This window comes from Epinephelus fuscoguttatus, linkage group LG4, assembly GCF_011397635.1.
Source record: "Epinephelus fuscoguttatus linkage group LG4, E.fuscoguttatus.final_Chr_v1".
In the NCBI taxonomy this organism is placed as follows: Eukaryota; Metazoa; Chordata; class Actinopteri; order Perciformes; family Serranidae; genus Epinephelus; species Epinephelus fuscoguttatus.
The window spans coordinates 25300432-25323290 of NC_064755.1; the positions used below are offsets into that span (position 1 = coordinate 25300432).

General features: G+C 39.5%; 1 protein-coding gene across 1 annotated transcript; it reads right to left on the bottom strand.

Moving 5' to 3' along the window:
• Positions 1-40: 40 nt before the first annotated feature.
• idh2 (isocitrate dehydrogenase (NADP(+)) 2) lies at positions 41-17482 on the bottom strand. Its single transcript, XM_049573911.1, has 11 exons — positions 17283-17482; positions 11573-11664; positions 10853-11018; positions 7446-7606; positions 7195-7338; positions 4698-4834; positions 4325-4476; positions 4048-4160; positions 3675-3772; positions 3497-3589; positions 41-451 (listed from the first exon to the last, which is right to left on the bottom strand). The coding sequence occupies exons 1-11, from the start codon at positions 17395-17397 to the stop codon at positions 367-369; spliced, it is 1356 nt and encodes a 451-aa protein (XP_049429868.1). The 5' UTR covers positions 17398-17482; the 3' UTR covers positions 41-366.
• Positions 17483-22859: the final 5377 nt, after the last annotated feature.

Genomic DNA, 22859 nt, shown 5'->3' on the forward strand with positions numbered 1-22859 from the left:
TTGATTTCTGTAAAGAAAACAACAGCAACAAACACCGACAGTGGGTCAAACAGGATTTATTCGTACGTTTGACAGGCTTCAGTCTTGCCCAAGGCATTACACAGTATTGAATACAGTACTTCACATTACAAAAATAAAACCTTGCAAATAGTGGGACAGATAGTTAGGGAGGCATCAGGTGGAAGCACAGCTCTCGACTACAGAAATTTAATAACCCTTATAGTATACTACATAATCCTATAGACAGTACTTTTTTTCCTTCAGACAAAATGCAAGTGGATTTATTGACCTTTTTAAGTTAAAAATGAGGTACAAAACAATGAGTGACGTTGCCATCTCCAAGCTAACTATATTCTTTCAAGTCCTTTACTTGCCGAGGGCTTTATCCAGATTTGTCTTGATGGCGTCGAGGAAGTCTGTGGTATTGACGTAGTGCTCGTTCAGCTTGACGCTGAGGAGGCAAGACAGGACAGAGCAGGAAATTCAGTAACATGAAGAAAAGACGACAATATTGCAGCAGAATAACCAGTAACCGCTCTCATTTTATTATTATTAAGGCTATGGTAATAAGAACAGCGTCATCATTATCAGTATCATCATTAAACATTTTAAAGATGCATGATAGAAACATTAAAACACAGTAGGACTTGGTACTACATTACAGCTGTATTAAAAAAAGGCTGTCCTGTTTGTATGCACGTCTCTAGTTTGCTGCCTTAATGACAAAAATAACAAGCACTCACTGGCAGATGTGTGACTTAAAAGACAGAATGCGTACAAGCTAGCGGGTGAGCCGATGCTAACAGATACACTGACCAATCGTGTGGAGAAACAAATCGGTGAACAAGATGACACATACCTCCACCAGGATTTAATAAAATGTTAAGAAAATCGTTCATTTGTACCTGGATCTAGATGAACTGTGCAACACGTGTTGTTTGTTCTTCATCATTCACTTGTTCATGAGAAATGAGCAAAAATACAACCTCTTCTTATATTTTACAATGTTAACACTGCTTTAAATGTCTTAGATCTAGATTTTTATCTGAAGTGAGACAATTATTTTACTTAGAAGAATGCCTAAATCTCCACCAAAAGTTTTTAAGATATCCTGCCAACAAACAAGCAAACAAAGAGAAACATAAACACAACTTAGAGTGGTAAAAATAAATCCTTAGACCCTGTTGTCGACAGAAAACCACACTGACTTTACCTCCTATCAGCTAAAAACAAGATGAGGGCATATTTGGGACGAGGTTTCAAGTTCCCGTAGTTCCCGTCCTGTATCACATGCAGGCATGTCATAATCAGGGTAAATAACACCCTGGCTTAAGTCAATGTTGAGACTGTTGGTGGTTTGATCAAAATAATATATTTGTATTTCACGTAAAAAGAAGGAAATCTGCCAGCGAAAGCACAAACATTCATTTTTTGATGCCATCATAAGCTTAATGTCCCAAAACACAAAGATGCTCCACGAACTAAATGGATATATGCTTCAGATTAAAGCTGCGACTAATGAGTTTCTGTGTGATTGATTCATCTGCAGATCATTTTCTCAAATTGTTTGGTGGATAAAATATCAGAAAATTGTGACAAATGGGCACTTAAGTTTTTCACAGCTCATGTTGAAATTTTTAGACAGCTTGTTCTGTCTGACTTAAAGTGATGGGTGGGTATCGAGAACCTGTACTGAACTGGTACCAGTTCCTGACTGGTCAGTACAGAAATGTTGATAAGTTCCTGGATGCACTGCTGCTGATATTCATGTGACATTAATTCATTCTAACATAGCTGACATCTTCAAATTCCTATCTGTATTTTCTTTTACATCTTATTTTGAATATTTGTAATACTGTTTAAATTACGCACCAAGAAGCATCACCAGACCTTTGTTGACATCTGCAGCAATTTTTCAGAAAACTAGGGAAATATTTTAAGTTGCTGTTCTGCACAAGATTATGGAGAGTAATGTCAGTAAAAGTAGCGATAGCAATATCAGTATCTATAAAATAAAATAAAATAAAATAATATGAAGTAAGATAAAATAAATTAAAATAAAATAAAACAAAATGAAATAAAAACAAAACAAAATAAATTAAAATAACATAAAATGAAATGAAATAAAAAACTATACCCATTTCTCCTTACAAAAAAAAAAAATATATATATATATATATATAAATATAAATATATATATATATATATATATATATATATATATATATATATATATATATTAAAATGATAAAGTACAGAGAAAGGCTGCAAATCCTCCAAATTAAGATGCTGGAACTATATAACGTTATGTCAAAAAACATTACTAAATGACTGATTGATAATTAACTGCAGATATTTTTTTCTGTTGGATCAACGAATTGATTCTCAGCTCTACTTTAAACTTGTTCCCCTTTCATGGATTACATAAACCACTAGACCTACCATGTTTCTAATGACTTCATCTTTTGTTTTATTTTATTTATTTCAATATGTTAACTTACATGAATGTCCTTAGCTATCAGGAATAATAATAGCTGCGCTCATGCTTTTTATTCTACATATTTTAGGTGTGAAGTCCCAGTGATACCAAGAACTTTCCTTTCCTTATTTTTAGTGATCTCTGGGGCCGAACTGTTCCTCACACCTTCAGAAGCCCCGCAGGTAAAACATGTTTATGTAACACCTCCAAAACATTTAGGTTTGTTTTAGTGCAGTGTGCAGACAAATATTCAAATCACTGATGATGCCATTTAAACTGAACATGTTAAAAGGCTGTGCTGTCATGGACACATACTTGCCAAGTCCTGTTTTTCCTGAGAGACTCACGTTTCCCCCGGGGTTGCAATACTCATGTATTTCTCACAATTTATGACCAATTTCACCCCGTTTTTTTCTTTTTCCTTAACACAACCTGTTTCTGGCTCTGTGCAGTGCTTATAAACCCTGTGACCCTAAAGATGTACTATTTGTTCCCCACTTCCCAGTCTCACTCCATATCTGACCTTCTGGAGACGGAGGGCCTCGCTTAAACATCCAGGACCCAGTGGTGTGTGGGTCAGGGAGGAAAGCTAGCTGTGGGTCCCTGGTGTGGGCCAAGCCTGCAGCCTGGCTTCCCTCACTCCTCCTGGTATTCTTGTGGAGTACCAGGGTCATGAACCAAAGTCTTTGAAACTCAAAATTTTCTGGGGGAGGACCTCCAGACCCTCTGCTTAAGTTTTAAAAATCCTATCTATTTTTTGAGGACTTAAGGCTGGCAAGTGTGCTGCATGACACTCAGTGTGGACAAAGATCCCTGTTGGATATTTCCAGGACTTCACTGAATCAAAGACAAACTTTGATTTGATCTGATGACAAAACCCACTACTAGCAGCAAAAACTAGGTATATCTACATCATGCATCATTATTACCTTCATAAGTAACAAGTTTTACGATGTCTTTTTTGATGTGGCTTTGACCGCCATCTGTAACTTAGATATTATTAACACACAGACTTACTTGGACAGGCCATGGATGCAGCCTGCGAGGTCCTTGGTCATCGTACCGCTCTCGACAGTCTCAACACACACCCTCTCCAGAGTCTGGGAGAACCTGCAGATTAACAAAGACATTTAGATGAAGAAAAACAACAACTTTCATCTCAGTGTCAGACTACAAAAATGGCAGCATCTCTTACTTGATGAGGTCAGGGTTGCCATCAAGTTTGCCACGATGCTCCAGGCCCCTGGTCCAGGCAAATATGCTAGCGATGGGGTTGGTGCTGGTCGGCCTTCCCTGGAAGGAGAGGTGAGGATAATGTTTTTAAGTGCTACACAAACAGGAACTTTGTTTTTACTTATCATGAATGCAAAGCATCATTTGTTTACTTGGTCTAAGCATTGAAGCATATTTCTCATTCTCAGTTTCCCCCACATGGTGGCAGTATAACCCCACCGATTACACAGCCTGTTTGCAAGGCCATAATTTGGCTTCACACATTTTCTGTTTCATTGCCCAGCCGAAATGTTTTCCAATACAGAGCCATAAGATTGATAAAGATGGTAAGTAACCTTCTGGTGCTCGCGATAGTGCCTGGTCACAGTGCCGTGGGCAGCCTCGGCCTCGATGGTCTTGCCGTCGGGACACACCAGAACTGATGTCATCAATCCCAGGGAGCCAAAACCTAAAAACGGGGAATACAGAACACACAAAATCCTTCTTTTAATGCAACCCACATCTGCTCCCAAAAAACTGGCAGGCATCTCGAATGCTCATAGGTTGCGGTATTTCATAACAACTAAAATTTTCCCAAGAAGCAGAGGTGGTGTTGCTTTCCAAATATCTTACCCTGTGCGAGGATATCGGACTGCACATCTCCGTCGTAGTTCTTGCAAGCCCACACAAAGGCTCCTGAGGACTTCAGCACTTGGGCGACCATGTCGTCAATAAGTCTGTGCTCATACCAGATCTTCAGCTTGTCAAACTCGGGCTTGTAATGCCTGTAGGAAGCACAAGCAACATATTCAATCAATGCTGCGGTTTACCTTCCTATACACAACTTATAATAAATGGAAAACAGTGGTTTCAACTGGACCATATTCTAATCACTGGGATCACTTTGTGTACAAGAATAAATGAAATACTATGTTCTATTTAGCGATGACACAGAGCAGTAGTTTTCCAAAAGAACTTGGAAACACAGACGACAGAAGGCACTTACTTTTCAAAGATATCCTGGAAGATGTCTTTAAATCTGCCATCATATGCTTTAAGAATGGTGTTCTTTGTGCTCATGTACAGGGGCCACTTCTTGCCAATAGCATACTGGAAGCAGCTGTGGGCAAAGCCTGTGATAGACTGTTGGAGGGGGAAAAATACACACACGACTGCTGTAGCATTTTATCAGTAGTACAGGGGTGAACAACCTTCCCCCTTGACAAGCTGAAAGTCATCTGCTATGACCTCTGATGTTGTTTAATCAAACAGAGCTGTGCTGATGAAGGCAAACAAAACAGTAACGGAGCAGGTTGAAAAGACGCTGGTCTGCTCACTGGAACGACTGCTGTGTCAATTCTAGAAAAAGCCTCGGGCAGAGTGTGACTGCACTTTTCTTTAAGCATGAGTAGAATTCACAGGTAGGTATAGGCATGAGTGCCAACAGTTTCTATGCCTACATGGTTAGAGACTGCGGTAGAAACTGGAACCAATATAAAGAATTACGCAATTTGATGTTATCTTGTTTTCTCCAAGTGGAAAAAAATAATATCTTTAATTTAGCAAGTACAAAGAAAAGGTCCGACACAATCTAGGCAGACACAAACAGACATTTCAATCTGACAAGCATCTCACTCAGATAAGCACAACCTTTTTATTATCTTTTACCCCGAGAGTATCTTCTATGACACAATCAGCCCACAAGATATTTGTAGAGCACAGAAGAAAATCCTGTGTATTAAACATGCAGTTGGTAACTTCAATTATTTGCTAAAACGGTCTGAAAGAAGGACATGAGACAGACAGTCTGTAAAAAAAATCATGCCCCGCCTCCTCTTCCTACTGCGTCTAACAGCATTTGTCAGAATCGACCACGATGCACCAAAAATAGCCACTCTGAGCCTCTGAAGCAGCCGTCAAGCACGTCAGTCACTGCTTGTGAACTGCGGTCAAACTGTCAAACTAGGGAGCGCTGATCAAATATGAATCAAGATTCTGTTACTGCATTGCCTACTTCTTATCTCAAATGACTTAACAAACATATTTTAGTGGACTGTTTAGCTGTAATATGAGAAAGCTGGTGACCTGGGTGCCATGTTGGAAATAGTTGACCAGTGCCGAGTACCGTCCACCAGCTGGAGCAACTTTCTCATTTAACAGCTAAACAGTACACTAAACTTTCCTAAAACATCTGAGACTCGAAATAGGCAATGCAGTAACAGAATCTTGATTCATATTTGGTCAGTGCCGCCTAGTTTGACAGTTTAACCGCAGTTCCTGAAGTAACTGACAGCTGCGTTAGAGACTCCTCTGCTCTAATCGGCTGTTTTTGTTCACATTCAGTGAGGCTATCAGAAGCACTACACGGCAATAGAGTAGGCAGAGGAATATGATTTTGTACACAGATTATCTGTCTCATTTAGCACTGTGTGAATAAAGTGACAGTTCAGCAAATGCGAAAAAAGTTTTTTCATATTTCATTTTTTATAAAAGTTACCAAATTCAGCTTTAAAGTGAGAAAAGCGTTTAACTAAAACATTTCTTACTGTCAACAAATCCCATTAAAAGAGCAAAAACAAAGATTATTTTAACCAACTGACAAAGTTAATGGCAACTATTTTGATAATAGTTTTAGGATTATTTTCAAGCCAAATGAAAGCAATTTTTGCTGGTTTCAGGCTTCCTCAGTGTGAGAATTTGATGCCTTTCTTCTACAAATATGATAACAAAATGACTAACTTTGGATTTCTGCACTGTTGATCAAATGAAACATGGCTACAATTTGAAGATAACCACCATGGCTCTGTGAAATTACACAGGGCATATTTCTCTATATCTATATTTCTGACATTTGATTGACAAAGCAACTAAAATCAACAAAATAATGGACAGAATAATCAATATTAAAAATAATAGTTAGCTGCAGCCCTAATTGATGCCACTAATAAGTACAGTCTGTGCAGCCATAGCCTGATACATCTAATCCTCTGTGGAATAGATGCTCCATTAGTTATCCAAAAGCACAACAGTGAGCAGCATCACTACACCATGTGACCGTGTTATTTATTATGGTGAACATGGAAACTGTAGTTTATTTTGAGATGATCGCACATACACGTGTTTGTATGTATTTACTGTGTGTCTGATAGTCGTGTGGTTACTGCTGGTCCTACAACAAACTGCCCCTCTGGGAAAATAAAGCTATCCTTGAGCCTCGACTGTCCTGCTGCCATAAATATTCACTAGCACCCTAAATCTGCAGTGGAAAATACACCACTAACACATTGCCAAAAATGGTGAAATCAGTATTTATTCCAAGATTTACGTCCACAACAGGAACAAATTGGCTTGAGGCCGAGTGTTACAGACGCAGTGCGGAATAGAAAAAGTAGTGAGAGAGGCACTAACACACTGTTGCTGCTTGTTTTGTTTTAATGGGATTTCTTGACAATAAGGCTGCCTTATCCTTTAAAACAGAAGCACACACACACACACACACTCACCTCATCTGTGTTGTACATGCCCATTCCACAGCCACCGGCAGGGAAGTCATAGACCTCCCACTCCTTACCAGCGCTACCATCAGCAGGTGAGAAGATAATCTTGAACTTGCCGGGCTGATCCACAACAAAGTCTGTTGCTCTGTACTGTAGAAGAAACACTTCATTAACTTTACAGCAATCCTGGGATCACCTGGGAAATATTCCTGTAAACTGAACCGCTACATGCTCCTCAGTGTTTAGAGTTCACTCACCTGATCACCGAAGGCGTGTCTGCCGATGGTGATGGGCTGCGTCCAGCCTGGAACAAGCCTGGGAATGTTCTTGCAGATGATTGGCTCGCGGAAGACAGTGCCGCCCAGAATGTTCCTGATGGTGCCGTTGGGGCTCTTCCACATCTTCTTCAGGCCGAACTCTAAATATAGACACACAGAAACTACTGTTACAACAGGATGTGCAGCATTTTTGAAGCTGATACCGACACTAACATTTGAAAGTTAAAATTCCCTTAAATTTGTTTTTCTAACAATTTAAAGCAACAAATGACAACAAACAAACTTCTCTCTGTGGTTGACAAACTATAGAGTTGCACTCTTTCTCTGGCATTTCTGTACTTCAATTTCCTGTCGTTTATCAGTTGACATACACGGCTTGGTTTGGTTCTATTAGCCTGTAAACACTGTTGATAACCTTATATTTTACAGATGCAGCATGCTCATTGTTAATATTGCTGTTGTCGGTTTGAACACAGGACAGGCATGTGCCTAAATATCTGTGCATTAACAAATCACTGAATTGGACTTCGTTCCTCTGGATTGTTTTTGAATTTAAAGTGCTGTAAAATTAAAATGTAAACAGGTATACAGAAAGAGAATTGGGAGATTTGAGTTTTACATTTTGTGAGAGTTCATGTTCCTCAAGCAATTTGTATCTCAACCAAGCTGGTCATGTCTTAATAAATCTTTTAAAAGCTGTTCCTTGCATCCCAAAGTTTAGATATCTGCTGCGGTCATCCCTTTGTAGCAACCAACAGGCCATTCTGACTGGACATTTGATACTGTTTTCAATAAAGGTTTGCTAATTCCTGTCCAAATCAGTCAGAGTTCTTTTCACTTTCCAAAGACCTTTTCAATTGTTTATACTGTAAATACATCGTCTTTTCTATGCTGTGAACAACGGCTGAAACTACTCCCCCTCAACCTTTGGATTTAAATGGCTTAAAATGTTCTGAAATCCTAATGGGACTCTCAACTGCAGCTTCACTAAAGTTCAACCAGTTATACTGGGTATCACTCCAGAGAATATGACAAACAGGGGAAGAATGAAAGTACTTGTTGCTAAAGCCGCAGCCTTCCATCTCGATGGAGAGATGCAGTAAAAAGTGTCTTTCTTATGGAAAAGACCACAGCAAGATTACAGTTTAAAATTTAAGTTTAATAGACAATGGTTCCTGTTAATATGGGCAATGTCAGAACTATAGCTACCTCTCTTCGTCCTTGAATTTTAATGTAAACATCTCCATATTATATACCATGTTCTGTGTTTTGTGTATAGTCTTTGTTATATGTTGAATAAATAATAAGTTAAAAATATATAAACAAATAAATAAATAAAGTCCAACCAGTTAAAGGTATACTATGCAGGAGACAATGCACAGTCTATACAATGTATAGACTCCTACAGAAGTAATCCCTCTCAGTCATCACTCACAGCCCACTCTGTGTGTGGCGGTGTATTCATCTGCAGAGACTCTGCTCTCTGCCTGTATTTTCTTATTTTATTTTCTGTGTTGGGCATGTTTATGGGCGTGCACCCCCACGGTGCTCAGATGAGGTCGGGGCTTTATAAAAAGGCAGCAGCGAGGTGCCAGATGTAAGCAGCAGGCTTCCGAGAAACGCAATGCCAAAAAACACATAGTGAGGTAAGACGCCAAAACAGAAGTGAAACTGGGGTTGGTTTTTACTTTCACTTTCACCGGTGAGTGTGTTTATAAACAGTAACCCACAATCCCGCATAGTATACCTTTAACACAGCTAGTCATGCCTTGGTAAATCTTTTAAAAAGCTGCAGCCTTGCATCCTGGAGCTCTGATGTGTGCTACAGTCAGCCCTTTGTAGCAACCAACAGACTCCTCTGAGTGGACATACCTCAGTCTAAGTTTGCTAAGCCTTTTTCCAGTCGCTTTCTGGAGACCTTTTCAATTGTTTATATTGTAAATACACTGAATCTCCTGCGCTGTGAAAATTCTCCCCCATGATAACAGCCGCATGAAACTGCTCCACCTCAATCTCTGGATTTAAAGGGCTTAAAATGAAAAACTCTGAAATCCTAATGAGAGTCTAAACACGAGCTTGAGTGAAGTTCAACCAGTTTAATGAGTATGTACAGAATTCTACCACCTACTATAAAGACATACACTCTGCATTGTCTCCTACACTGTACTCAAAATCTTCTGACTTTGAGTAAATATTATACTATATAATTATAATGTTTACTGATACAGCCGTTATATAAATCAGTGATTACAAAATGCTTTACAAAGAGCAGAGGCCTGTGCTACCAAGCAGGATTTGAAGTTAGTGACGTAACTTAACTCAGGTTTTCAGTACTACGAAGGTGGTTCTCTTTTTACCAGGATAAATCACAGCGGTAACTTATGCTGAACAGCTAACCGGCTCCGGAGCAGATTAACTTCAGGGTAACGGATCACAGCCTGTCAACACCCCAACCTCTGACCAATCATATCACTGAAGAAAAAGTATCCATGAACAGAAGTCCAGAGTCTCAGGTAAAAAGAGGATCCTATACCGTATATTGTAGGTCAGTACAATCACTTCATTGTTTCAGGGCTCCAATCCAGAGCTTCTAACAAATGGAGAGATCGTTTACAACACTAAACACATGATTTTAGCAGGATTTTAACTTGTGCAAAGTTTATTTTAGTCCGCAGTGATCGCTGACAGTGCTACTTTCACACTGACTCACTGCAGCACAAAATAACATGAGACAGCTACGTGACGAGAACTAGGATAAAACAGATAATCTATTAGTAAAATAACCCACATACTGTTAATTGGCTTCTGTTATTATAAAAGGCCACATTTTGGTCATGCAGACCTCATGATGATGTTGCTCGCAATTAACATGAACCTCTATCACGTGAATGTGCTCGTGGCTGGATAGAAAACCCAGAGCTGACTTAACTGGTTGATAACCAGCTCTGTAGTACTGGTTATCCAGATGGCCAATGTTAGCCTTAGTCAAGACAGATAACGAAAAGATATCCTGGGTAAGATGATCTGGCTTCATAGTACAGGCCTCTGGTAAACTCATTCTAGGTGTGAGGCAACAGGTGCAAGTCTACTCTTAATTTATCGATACATAGATTCTGGACATTTGAAATGGTTTCAATACTCATTTTCAGCAGTATTGACAAAACCAATACCAGCTGTGCTTTCTCACTCTCTCCTATTGTTAATATTTACTAGTCATTCTGCCATGTTCTGGTACTAACCAAGAAAAGAAAATTAGTTGTCGTCATGTTTTAGCCTTATTATATTTATGTTTAGGTATTGAAAAAGGTATTGAATATCAATATTTTTCAAAGTATTGTATCAAAGTTAGAAATTCCAGTATTGTGACGACACTTTTTCATACACACCTTCCACTCTGGCTTCGTCGGGTGTGATGGTGGCACACTTAACAGCCACACTGTACTTCTTAGTGGCCAGGGCAGAGTCGATGGTGACCTGGTCATCTGTCTGGTCACGGTACGGCAGACCCAGGTCGTAATACTTCAGCTCAACATCGACGTTGCTCAGGATCAGCTAAAAGACACAACAACCACCACAAATTAGCATCCACAATTGACCACAGTCGCTACACTGTTTTGCTGTCTAGGAACATTTATTCTGTTCCGTTTTCTGAGCAATTAAATCAAATAACATCAAACGTGGCTAAATGTTCAAAAACCCACCAAATTTGCTCAACAGATCTACTTTATGATGTGAGCATAATGCAGTGTGAAAAGTGTGACTTAAAGTATCTGCATGACAAATCTTTTTATAAATCACACATTTACTGAACAACACAACTCAGAAAACATTCAAGGATTTTATCTCATGCTTCTCCACGTTTTCTTCCTGAGCCAACTGAGCCATCTGCTCTCTGCAGGGGCAATCAGCCAGTGACTGAATGAAACATCACCCAAGCACCTCCCCCCTACATCATACCCACATAATCTCCCATAGAAAAGCCTCCCCTCATATCCACGTGTCAGGCTGCAGTATAAAAATAGGAGAGTCAGACAGCGTGGGCACGTTGTCCTCTGAGACTCACACCAGTGTTGGTGTGTGTGCACCCCTGGACGCCTCTTTATCACCTTCTCTTTGATGAACTCCCAGATGATCCTGGTCATCTCATCTCCGTCCATCTCCACCACCGGCTGCGACACTTTGATGCGTTTGTCGGCATCTGTCAATCATACACAGAACGGTTCATGTAAATCCAGCTTTTCATTCACAACAAAAATGGTAATTTATTTAGGGGTCAAAGATGGCTGAGCAACAGGAAACTAAACCGACTGGAAAAAAAGAAAGAGATCCTGTTTCCAGGCTGTCTGCAGATGTCAGGCACTTGTGCATTTGGTTTCCTGTTTCCTTTGCTTTTGCCAGATAATATCTGTGCCTCAGGAATAATGCTGCAACTAACTATCAGTTTCATTCTCAATTAATCTGCCAATTGTCTATAAACTGATTTATCATTTGGTCTATATAGTGAAAAAATGTTTATCACAGTCTAAGGTGACATCTTCAAATGCTTTGCTTTGTGCCATCAACTGCCCAAAAACCTGAGATATCAAACTTCTCATATGAAATAAAAGCAGCAAAGCAGCACATTTTAGAGACTTACATTACTGTGCATAATATTCTTTTAAAGGTCCCCAGTGTAGGATTTAGCGGCATCTATTGGCAGAAATGGAAATATAATATTCATGACCGTGTTTCCATTAGTTTATAATCACATCAATAATGTTCCTGGTGACTAATTTCCCTGTCGACTAAATTAAAATTTCAATTAAGACTAGTCCACTAGTCTAAAAATGGAAAACACTCAGTAAACAAACAAAAACATTTAGCACAATTTATTGTTAAGTATTTGAATCACATCACAACATCATCACAATCTTTAACAGCCATGCCAGATTTAAATACTGCTGAAGTACGAGACATTTTGCATTGTGTGGTATGAATGAACATGACTCAAAACAACTCAAAAGTTAGCCACTAAAATAACATCTAAAATAAATAAATTGCCTCCGAATTAAATATTATTCACTTTAAAGTTAATAAAACAACATCTAAAATATAATTAAATTTCAGCTGAAATGAGAGGCATTTTGCACCGTGCAGTATGAATGTAAACCCTGCACATTATCTGACAACAACTCACTTAAAGTTAACAAATGATAACATCTCAAAAAAGATAAACTGCTGCTGAATTCATTGTCTAGATCAAAGTACTCCCAAACCGTGCTGGTTTTGCAAAAGGACATCTCTCCAATTTCCCACCATGCTGTTTTAAAACCGTTTTAAAACAGTCTACTTAAGCATTACCGCGGGGAGGGAGACTGCTGTCTGACAGCTCTGTAGCACCCACTAGTGGCAGGTGGCTGCATGACAGTTAAGTGGCCTTGTACATGAATTGTACAGTAGTTGGTTTAACCGACTAATATTTCTGGTGCCGACTGGCGAGGGGGTGGATGTTTCATCGTTCAGACAGCTTATTGCGTGCATCCCTTGTTTTGTTACCTTAGAATGAGCTGTTAATAGCTACATAAGAAACAGGTCCTCTACAATGTAGTCCGCCATGTTGTTCTATAGTAGCCCAGAACGGACAGACAAAACACTGGCTCTAGATATGGCCATTCGCGTTTTTGCGTCAGCCATTGTAGTTCTCCTACACACCTGGCACATGGGAGTATTTTCAGGTCTGCAACCTCACCGGTAGATGGCACTAAACCCTAAACACTGGACCTTTAACTACATTACTTGGTGATAACAGGACAACAAAGGCCTGATAGACTAATGACAATTCTAATAATGGACACCAACAGTCTCCCAAGAAAAAAAAAAAAAAAAAAAAAAAAAAATATCGAGAACATCACTTTGCTAAAAGGTAACATATCATGGGTATTTGTCCTTTTTAAGACCAAATCGTTAATCTCAGAACTTCTTTCAACATAAAACATCTGCACAGTTAATTTTAATTGGAGCAAAATAAATATTTCTAAACTTGCATGTTTACATTCACGTTTTCTAGCTAGCAATCTTCATCCCTGCTATGCTGGCTACGATTCTTGGCCCAATACTGCATCGGACAGTCGGTCAGTGGAATAGCCTGAACCTGTTGGCATTACATCAGCGAGTCCTCGTGCATGTGAGACGAACAAATCAGGACCCACTCACTAAAACACTGCTTCACAGTAGTGTTACTAGTCACCAAAAACTCCACAGGGTACTTCTAATCTGTCGTTGCAACCCTTCCAGAAATACCAATTCAAGATCTACGGTTACATCATCGCTAAAAAGATTTAACTCTTAATATACTGCCCTCAGCTTTACTCTACAAACCATGATATTAGTTATGGGAGAAAACATTTGGGATCCTGAATGTAATATCCTTAAATCTTGAGCATCATTTCATGTTTAAAAACATTAAAACTTTACAAACTTTTGTTTGTAAACACGTGTGGTTTTACTTTCAGACAAACAATCACTTAAGAGAGAAAGGTCTGTTAACCTCTTTGCTTTCCCAATGGATCAACATGGATTAGTATCTCTAATCATATCTGCTCGGTGTGTGAGAGTACCGCCAGTAGGACCATCTGAGTGAATAGAAAAGTACAGGGGGAGGTGCCGAGGATCAAGTGACTCTCAGAGTTCCCAGCCAAGTTAATGCTCCCCCACTGCTACCCAAAGCCTTCCTAAAATAATGCAAGTAAACATAAGGAGCATGGTGGAACCATTACGCAACCAACATTTCCTTATATTAAATGAATTCAATAAAAATATTAAAAAATCCATGTGGGTTATGTGAAGACATTTGACCTAGTTGGGATTATAAAGCCGGTAACACCTGTCAAAACAGCCTCTGCCCTGTTCCCATGCTCCAAACATGATACATGAGCCCGGCCAACCACAGACACGCAGTGTCCACCAAGCACTCAAAATAACCTTGTGGCAAAGACAGTTCTGACCTTTATGTTACAATCATATTACTCAATAGCATGAGAAAAAGTATTTGCCCAGTGTCACTGGTTCTGGTGACCCTTTGCGTCCCTAGTTACATGGTGACAACAACTTCTGTGTATAGAGATTCTGTCATGAGAGCTGAAATGTTTTGTTTTCTCACCAATTTATTGAACAAATGGTTAATCAAGACATTGATTGGCAGATTAATCAATAATGAATCTAGCTGCATTGGGAAATAAGCTTTACCAGACCACCATCCCTCATACTGTATATGCTACAGGTTAGCATTAGCAATATCAAAAGTTATGTGTTGTTAAGAAACATTCAACACCTCATGAGCAGGGAAAATAAACTGGATTTTGGTAATCTAATAGCAGACTTTGTCATTCTGCACCTGCTACTGAAACATTATAGTCTCTGCTGCAGTGCATCATGGGTGAGTCATTAACGACCACCGTCGCTGGCATAATTTCTGACTCGTCTAACCTAAATCTGCAAAAACAGGGCTCTACTATCACAGCGCATGAGGGGGAGGGGAGTGCAAGAGGGAGCTGAGTAGATTATGTAACTTGTGAATGCATCACAAACTGGATGGTGAAGGGCGAGCTGAAACAAAGTCATGTGGGTCTGACTGCCACATCATTCGCTCATGTACTGCAAGATTTTTCCTTTCCACCAGTAGCTTTAGATGAAGATGAAGTAGCAGAAATATACAACAGAGTATATATTGCAGAGCTGCACAGAAAATGACACTATGATTCATAGGTTAGCATGTTGATGTCAACATATGAAATACAGGAGCAATTTCAAAACAAGTCAACAGCTACTTACAGTCTAGATATAACTTTGAGGAGGAATATAGTTTTGGCTCGAACAGCTGTAACAGAATTGGCCTAAATGCAGTGTGAAAATTAATTTCAAACCGGGAAATATCTGATAATAGAATAAAACACACAAACACACACATTAAGCTCAAGCACTCAAAGACTAAAACTATGTGCACCTTAAGGTCAACATGACCTGAACAACCTCTGTCTAGGTAGACTCGTTGGTTAACTTTCAACAGACCGGAGACGAGACTTAAACCCCTTCAGTTTTAATCCAATCATTCACCAGGTAAACAAAATGACTAAAAGTAAGCTGCAGGCGAGACGTCTCTGAGGACATCAGTTAATGAGCTGGTAAACTCAGCTAACAAACAAGAGGAAGCTACTGCAAATGCAAGGTTGCAGAGTTTACAAACTAGAGTTGGAGGCTAAAGGGTGCATTACACCTGCTGGTTTTAAAACTCAGCACCAAGAAGAAACAGCATGTTGGCCAATTTTATGGGCACTGTAAATGTAAAGGGCATGCAATTGCAGCAAACAGCTGCTGTTAGAAACGACAATACAACTTGTGACCGCAATAAAGAAAGATAAAGGCACTCTCAAAGCACACTGACCGCTATCCCTGGTGGTTTTTTGAATTAAACACCAAAACAAAATGCAGTGGCACTGCTCCCATAGGCGTACCCTAACAGATGTTACACCTAAGAGTTTGAGAGTAGCGGCAGCACAGTTTGTTTTATCTACCTGAGACATTCCTGCTGGCACAAACCAGGCTACTATCATTCACTGACAGCTCGGTACACTACAAAGCTCAAATGACATCTTGATTAAATCACACCAGAGTCAAAATGCCCTTCATTTGACCCACTCCTTTGTAAACACTAACCAGTGGTGCTACTTTCAGTTGCATGGAGACATGCAAACCACAACACAAGGGGCTTACACAGTCACAAATTCCTTGCTGTATGAAATTTGGGATGTCTGCAGAGCCCACGTGATGAATCTGTATCCCTGCTCCAAATCTCAACACCTAAAAAAGCAAAATTTTGATTGCTCTCCTGGCACTGGTGTGAATAAGTCTAATTTGTGAGCGCCTAATATAAGAATAACAAACCGCAGGGAGGTTTACAGGCAGAAAACAGGGGTCAGATGTGGTGAAATGTGCAGCTAATAGCTTCACTGTGGATGAAACCCAGATGGAAAACATTATGTAGGACAGACGGGGCACCGGCAGCCATTGCTCTGTATAGCGGAGGCTCGTATGCGGTGGCTGACCTTGGCAAAAGTTTTCCAAGACGGTGTCACACTAATGACATGATGACTGAAGAGGAACTCATCAGACAACATTGACACAACCGAGTTAATTAGATAAATTAGTGGTTACGGCTGTATTTCAGCCCCCGGCGACGAGCAATAAAATGTCCGCACACTCAGCTAAAAACGGAAGATTCCTTTTATTCATCAGCTGCCAGCTTCTGCTCCGCTATTCATTTGGTCTCCTTACAAAATGAAGCAGGGTGTAAACTTGTCTTGTCACGTTTGTTTTGCTTGTAGCAGTCAAACTGACCGTTAACGTCTCATTCATTTACGAGGCAACATATCTTTAAACGGTCATCCTCAAAGTTTGGATGGGGAAGACAAAGACAGCGCTCGCTTCGCCTTCTTGGCCGTCAAATATGTCGACGTTTAAAGCTCCCGGATTATAAGAACAGCCTGTACTCAACCCGGCATAAATCAACCATTAAAAAACTGGGAAGCCTTTAGAGCATCATTACCCCTAAGCTTAGGAAACCATTAACACCATTAACAGCATCCCAAGCTAACGCAAGTTGGCTAACATACAGTTAGCCGCGTTAGCTTCGCCCGCACCGGCTTCCAACGGCTAGCTGATTTTTGACTTCACACCGGCACATCTAAGCTGTATTTAAACGCACCATCCTCACACACAAAGCTAAAACGTTAACACAGTGATGCTGTGTGTGATACCGGTTATATCTCTCTGTGCACTCACAGTTTCTTTGTTGCAAAGTCTGGCAATTTGCAGCTGGCGCAAGCACCGCCGGGTTTCTGGAAAACGCAGCGGCGGATCTCGAAAGAGAGCTGAGGACTTTCAAATATCCAGCCATGTCTCCTTGGCCCGGTTCAACTTAGGAAGTGGTTGACACTCGACGAAAGTCAGAGCAGAGAGGGGGCAAGCGCTCTGAGGCTCTCTGCAATATAGTGAGCGGCGGAGCAGCACCGCCCTTCTTCGCCTCACCGGCGGGACACGCTGGTTGCTACGTCAGTGTCACACAGACTCAGAGGAGGGACTGAGACTAAATAGCGGTTTAACTCTGCAGCGTCTCCCTCAGTCTAGACGACATGTACAGTGCCATAGAGCAGGGTACATTCTCAGCTTCTCATGGCTGCATGACCTAAAGCAAAGGTCACCTTCTGCCGTCACTGCTGTTTATTCATTAAAACGGTGGTTCCTGTTTTCTGCCTTCACCACACAACCACACACTGTAGAAATAGATGTAGAAATGAGTCATATCGATTCCACACCTACAAAAGCTGTAGGTGAACAATCGATATTAGACACATTAAAGAGGGTGTAACATTTATAACTATGCGTACATTAGTTTGTAGTCACCTGAAAATAAAAACAATTGTGTTTTTCTTACATTTAAATGTGCCATTTATTATGTATGCTACATACAGAGCGGGCTCTTTGCCACGTAGTCCGCCATTTTGTTCTACAGAAGCCCAGAATAGACAAACTAAACAATTGCACTAGACAGGGCCATTCACGTTTTCGGCCACTCACCAAGTTGAGGGTCTTCAAACTTCAAACTGCCCCAAAAACTTGATATCAAGTGTACTTCTTACATGAAATTAAAGCAGCAAATCTTCATTATTTATTTTGCTTTAAAAAATGACTGAATTTATTGAAATATTTGCAGGTGGCACGGTGGTATAGTGGTTAGCATTGTCGCCTCACAGCAAGAGGGTTCCTGGATCAATCCCAGGAGGGAACCCTTCTGTGTTTGCATGTTCTCCCCGTGTCAGTGTGGGCACTCCCGCTTCCTCCCTCAGTCCAAAGACATGCAGGTTAATTGGTGACTCTAAATTGTCCATAGGTGCGAATGATTGTCTGTCTCTATGTGTCAGATAGTCTGGCGACCTGTCCAGGGTGTACCCTGCCTCTTGCCCACTGTCAGCTGGGATAGGCTCGAGACCCTCAAGAGGATAAGTGGTTATGAAAATGGATGGATGGATGGATGAGCTAGTTGCCTACTTCAGCTACTCAGAAACCTCTTGCCATTACTGTGCATAATATTCTTTTAAAGGTCCACAGTGTAGGATTTAGGGGCATCTATTGGCAGAAATGGAATATAATTATCACCTTAAATAAGAATCGGCATGTTTATTTTATTATGAGCTGTTTATATCTACAAAACGAACCGGTCCTCTACCATAGCCCAGAACCGACAAATATAACACTGGCTCTTGATATGGCCATTTGCATTTTTTGTGTCAGCCACTGTAGCTCTCCTCTACGCTTGGTACACGGGAGAAGTTTCAATTCTGCAACTTCACCACTAGATGGCACTATATCCTGCACAGTAGACCTTAAACTGGCACTCCACTGATTTTATTGGCTATTACACTTCCATAAAGTTGCACAAGAGACTGATTTTAAAAAAATAAAGTAAAGATTGAAGCAGAGGAAGCCAAGATATCCTGACGTATAGTCTCCAGTCTCCATAGATAACTGTGATGACATCATCAGGGTCATTTATCTCAGCACTTTGGAGCCATTTAACTGTGATAACAGGTTGAGCGGTAGCTGACTCTATGAAGGTGGTGTGTAAAACTGCTGACCCATTAAAGGGAGTCCCTAGAAAGTCCCTTGTAAAACTCGCCAACACATTTCACGATAACTTGTTAAAAGTCTGTTGCACTATGGTGTGTATTTGCAACACTATTAAAATTTTGATATCAATTTAGAATTCCCACAGTATGTATAAATGGTGTGCTTGACTGTCTGTGCCTCCTCCATAGATACTGAGGGTTAACAGGGCCTATTATAATGAAGACATATATTGTAACTGCAAACTAATAGTAACCAGTGGAAAGCTGACCCAAGGATATGAGTCAGTAGCCTAGAGGAAATGATCCTTAACAGACAAAAACACAATAATTCTTCCCATTGTTTGATTATCTGTCTTAAGACAACTATGTATCATACTCATCAGAAAGCCATTATGAGAACTTGTTAATGAGAACCATGGAAATACACACACATGTTACTATGATACAGCAAAGAAAGATAGGATAAGTAAATGTAATAAAAGCACTCTAATATAAAGGATAACAGTGATGAAAATTAGACAGTTAAATGTCAGGAAGCAACTCAGGAAACATGACGTAAAATGTGCACAACCTGAACACAGCAGGTTTACAGAATTGATATACTGTAGGCCTACGGTCACTTTATTACGCTGTACTCACCACTAGACTGATAAGTATTAGGCTACAAGTGGAACTGTGGATAACAAATACAGAACACTTGCAGACGCAGATATGTGCAGCTGTTTGCCTTGTAAAAATCCAGAGAGCAGTTCAGACAGATGGGCAATGTGCAACAGTACAAAGTGATAGACCTACCTTTGTATTGTTAATTGCACTTTTATGAAAATTTTTATAGATGAAACTAGTGTATGTGTGCAGCTATGCAGCAGAGGAGTTGGTGCATTCAGTGATAAACCTGTGAGCTGATAAAGAGGTTTGCATAGAGCAATGCTTTATTTTTCTACTAGTAAGCATGACCTTACACTGTTTGTTTTAATAGTAAGAAAAGACCAGATGGTTGGGCAACAGTTTACTCAAGTACATGTTAAAAACTGAAATTTACTGAGGTCCCCTATCATCTGCAGGACGGGCACAGGATAGTTACATACCAAAAAGTCTCTACACAGGGCTCTCTAATTTTAGCAGAGGAAGGTTACCATACTGGGAGAGAGATGGGGAAGTGTGCAGTGCAGTCACATGACGAGCCTGCTGGAGTGAAAAAGACAGTCAGGTCACCTCTAAAGAAGTCTTTTATTTGAGAATAGGGGCCTGCACTGACTAAGGTCAGATGTGCAAAGTGTGAATAAAAATGTCTTCAAACATATAATATCTTGAGCTGTATGAAAAATACAACATTCCTCAGTTTGTGTGTGACATTAAAGAGAAAGTTGGCAGGTTTTGTCCTTGAACTGTGTGGTTTTGTGCTGCATGTGTAATGAGAGACTGTGAAACAAGTTATTGCGGTTAGACAGTAGCAATTAGATAATCTTCTGACTTTCTATAGCGACCTGTGACTTTTGTGTGTAAACACTGACACGTGTGTCCCACCTTCACAGACACTCAGCTCTCTACAGTCACTCATATGTCACCCTGTAAACCCCAAGGTCAAAGCTCTTTAACTAGTCCTCCTGACTCATAACTGTAGACTACTATGCTGTGGAAGTTATTGATCTGACACATTAAAACTTTACCCTCATCAATAAGCAAAGAACTAAATGTTCAATTTCAAGAGTCAGTTGCTCAGCTGCAGCTCTGATTATCCTTTAATTCAGATCCGAGGCTGTAATGCTGTTATTACTGCCATGCTGATGCTTCTTCTTCTTTTGTCTGCCTGTACAGCAGCAGAGACACATCTTAATTTGCTTGTAGGAGTTTAAGATATAATTTGCTGCTATATAAAGTACTTACCCAGTGTTCTCTGACTTCATTGGTGACTTTGACTATCAAAAATAAAACAAGCCAATATGATGTATGTGCTCCATCTGCTGGACTCACTGAGAAGACACAGAGACTGTGTTGGTGAGCCTACAGCGACCTCTGCTGGAGGATTTGTAAGAAGTTCAGATGATGGATTTGTTCATCTGCCAGAAGCATTTTATAGCAATGTTATAAAAAGGATATGAAGTGCAGCTTCAATTTTAACTTTTTAGGTCCCAGAGGGAAATTTAGCTTGATGCAAGGGGAGCAGAACAAACACAGACTGGAGCATAATTTACTCAAAGCGTAATTGAATACATAAAATATATAAATATGTCAAACAGATGCTTGAACCCAAACACAAGTTGATAATGTAGAATAAATGTGTGTATTGTGTTACAGTAACATAAAACCTGCAGGTCACTCATCATCTTGCAACCCTGTCATCAATACTTATAAAACACCATCACCATCACCATCACTGGTTTACAGTAAGTTTCAGGGGAAAACAATTAGGATTCTTGTACTTGTCTATGATTATATTGTCCCTGACTACTTTGTGGGTATGATACAAAGATATGTCCCTGGCACCAAAGTCCCCAAAATAAGCTGTTTACCAAAAACAAGATAAACAGCCAGGCTGCTTTCCATAGTTCTGGATCCAAAAAATGTGGAATACTGAAGAAAGCAACATCATTTTATACTTTTAAGATGTTAAAACTTACGTGTTAAGCCTCGCTTATACCTAGAACTTCCATTAAAAAAAAGAAAAGAAAATTATAATTATTTATTTCAAGATAGGATAAGGATAATAGGATATTCTTCTTTATTCATCCCAGAGTGGGGAAATCTGCAAAGTTACAGCAGCAGAGAGACATTGCAAACAGGAAGCATCAGTAGAAAAAAAATTAAATATAAAGCAATATATAAATAGCCTACATAAAGTAAGTAAACTGTACTAAAACAAAGAGCAATATAATAAGGGAGCATCAGTAAGAAACATAACATAATAAAGAGACAGACTGGGGGCGTTGGTGGCTTAGTGGTAGAGCAGGTGCCCCATGTACAAGGCTGTTGCTGCAGCAACCCGGGTTCGAATCCAGCCTGTGGCCCTTTGCTGCATGTCATCCCCCCTTCTCTCTTTCCCCCTTTCACACTTACTTGTCCTGTCCATTAAAGGCAAAATGCCCAAAAAAATTTAAAAAAAAAAAAAAAAAAGAGACAGACTGAATGTCTGATTTTACATTATTGACTGACTGAAGTGTAAATATTGCACAGTTTAACAATATTGCATCTGTGTGATTAATTGTAAACAGTATGGAAATAAGAATAAAAATAAAATAAAAGCAAGATATAATAAATAGACAGACTGAGCAGCAGAATTTACAATATTGCATGTATTAAGTGTCGATATTTTGCAATTAGTATATAATTTGTAACTGTATTTTGTAACTGTTTATTATTTTACTTCCCTTTCTAAATGCATTTTTAACATTTTTTAACTTTTAATATTGATATTCCCTTATATTATTATTAGTATTATTGATTTATTTATAGACAGGCTGAGTTGCAGAATTGACATTATTGTACGTAAGTGTAGATTTTTCACGGCTAGTATATAATTTGTAACTATAGCTGTGATTTTGTAACCATGTATTATTTTACTTCACTTTCTAAATGCATTTTTAATATATTTTATATTTTTATTTTTGATATTCCCTCATGATTTTTCACTATTATTATTATTATTATTATTATTATTATTATTATTATTTATCTATTTATTTATTCACAGACATCCTAAATGGCAGAATTCACATTATTGCAAGTATCAATT

What these genes read in the sequence shown, in the direction of transcription:
- idh2 (XM_049573911.1), bottom strand. Translation starts at nt 17,397, where the DNA reads ATGGCTGGATATTTGAAAGTCCTCAGCTCTCTTTCGAGATCCGCCGCT. An exon ending in GACACGCCTTCGGTGATCAG is followed by an intron (nt 7,339 to 7,445) that starts GTGAGTGAACTC and finishes TTTCTTCTACAG; the next exon opens with TACAGAGCAACAGACTTTGT. An exon ending in TTCCAGGATATCTTTGAAAA is followed by an intron (nt 4,477 to 4,697) that starts GTAAGTGCCTTC and finishes TGCTTCCTACAG; the next exon opens with GCATTACAAGCCCGAGTTTG.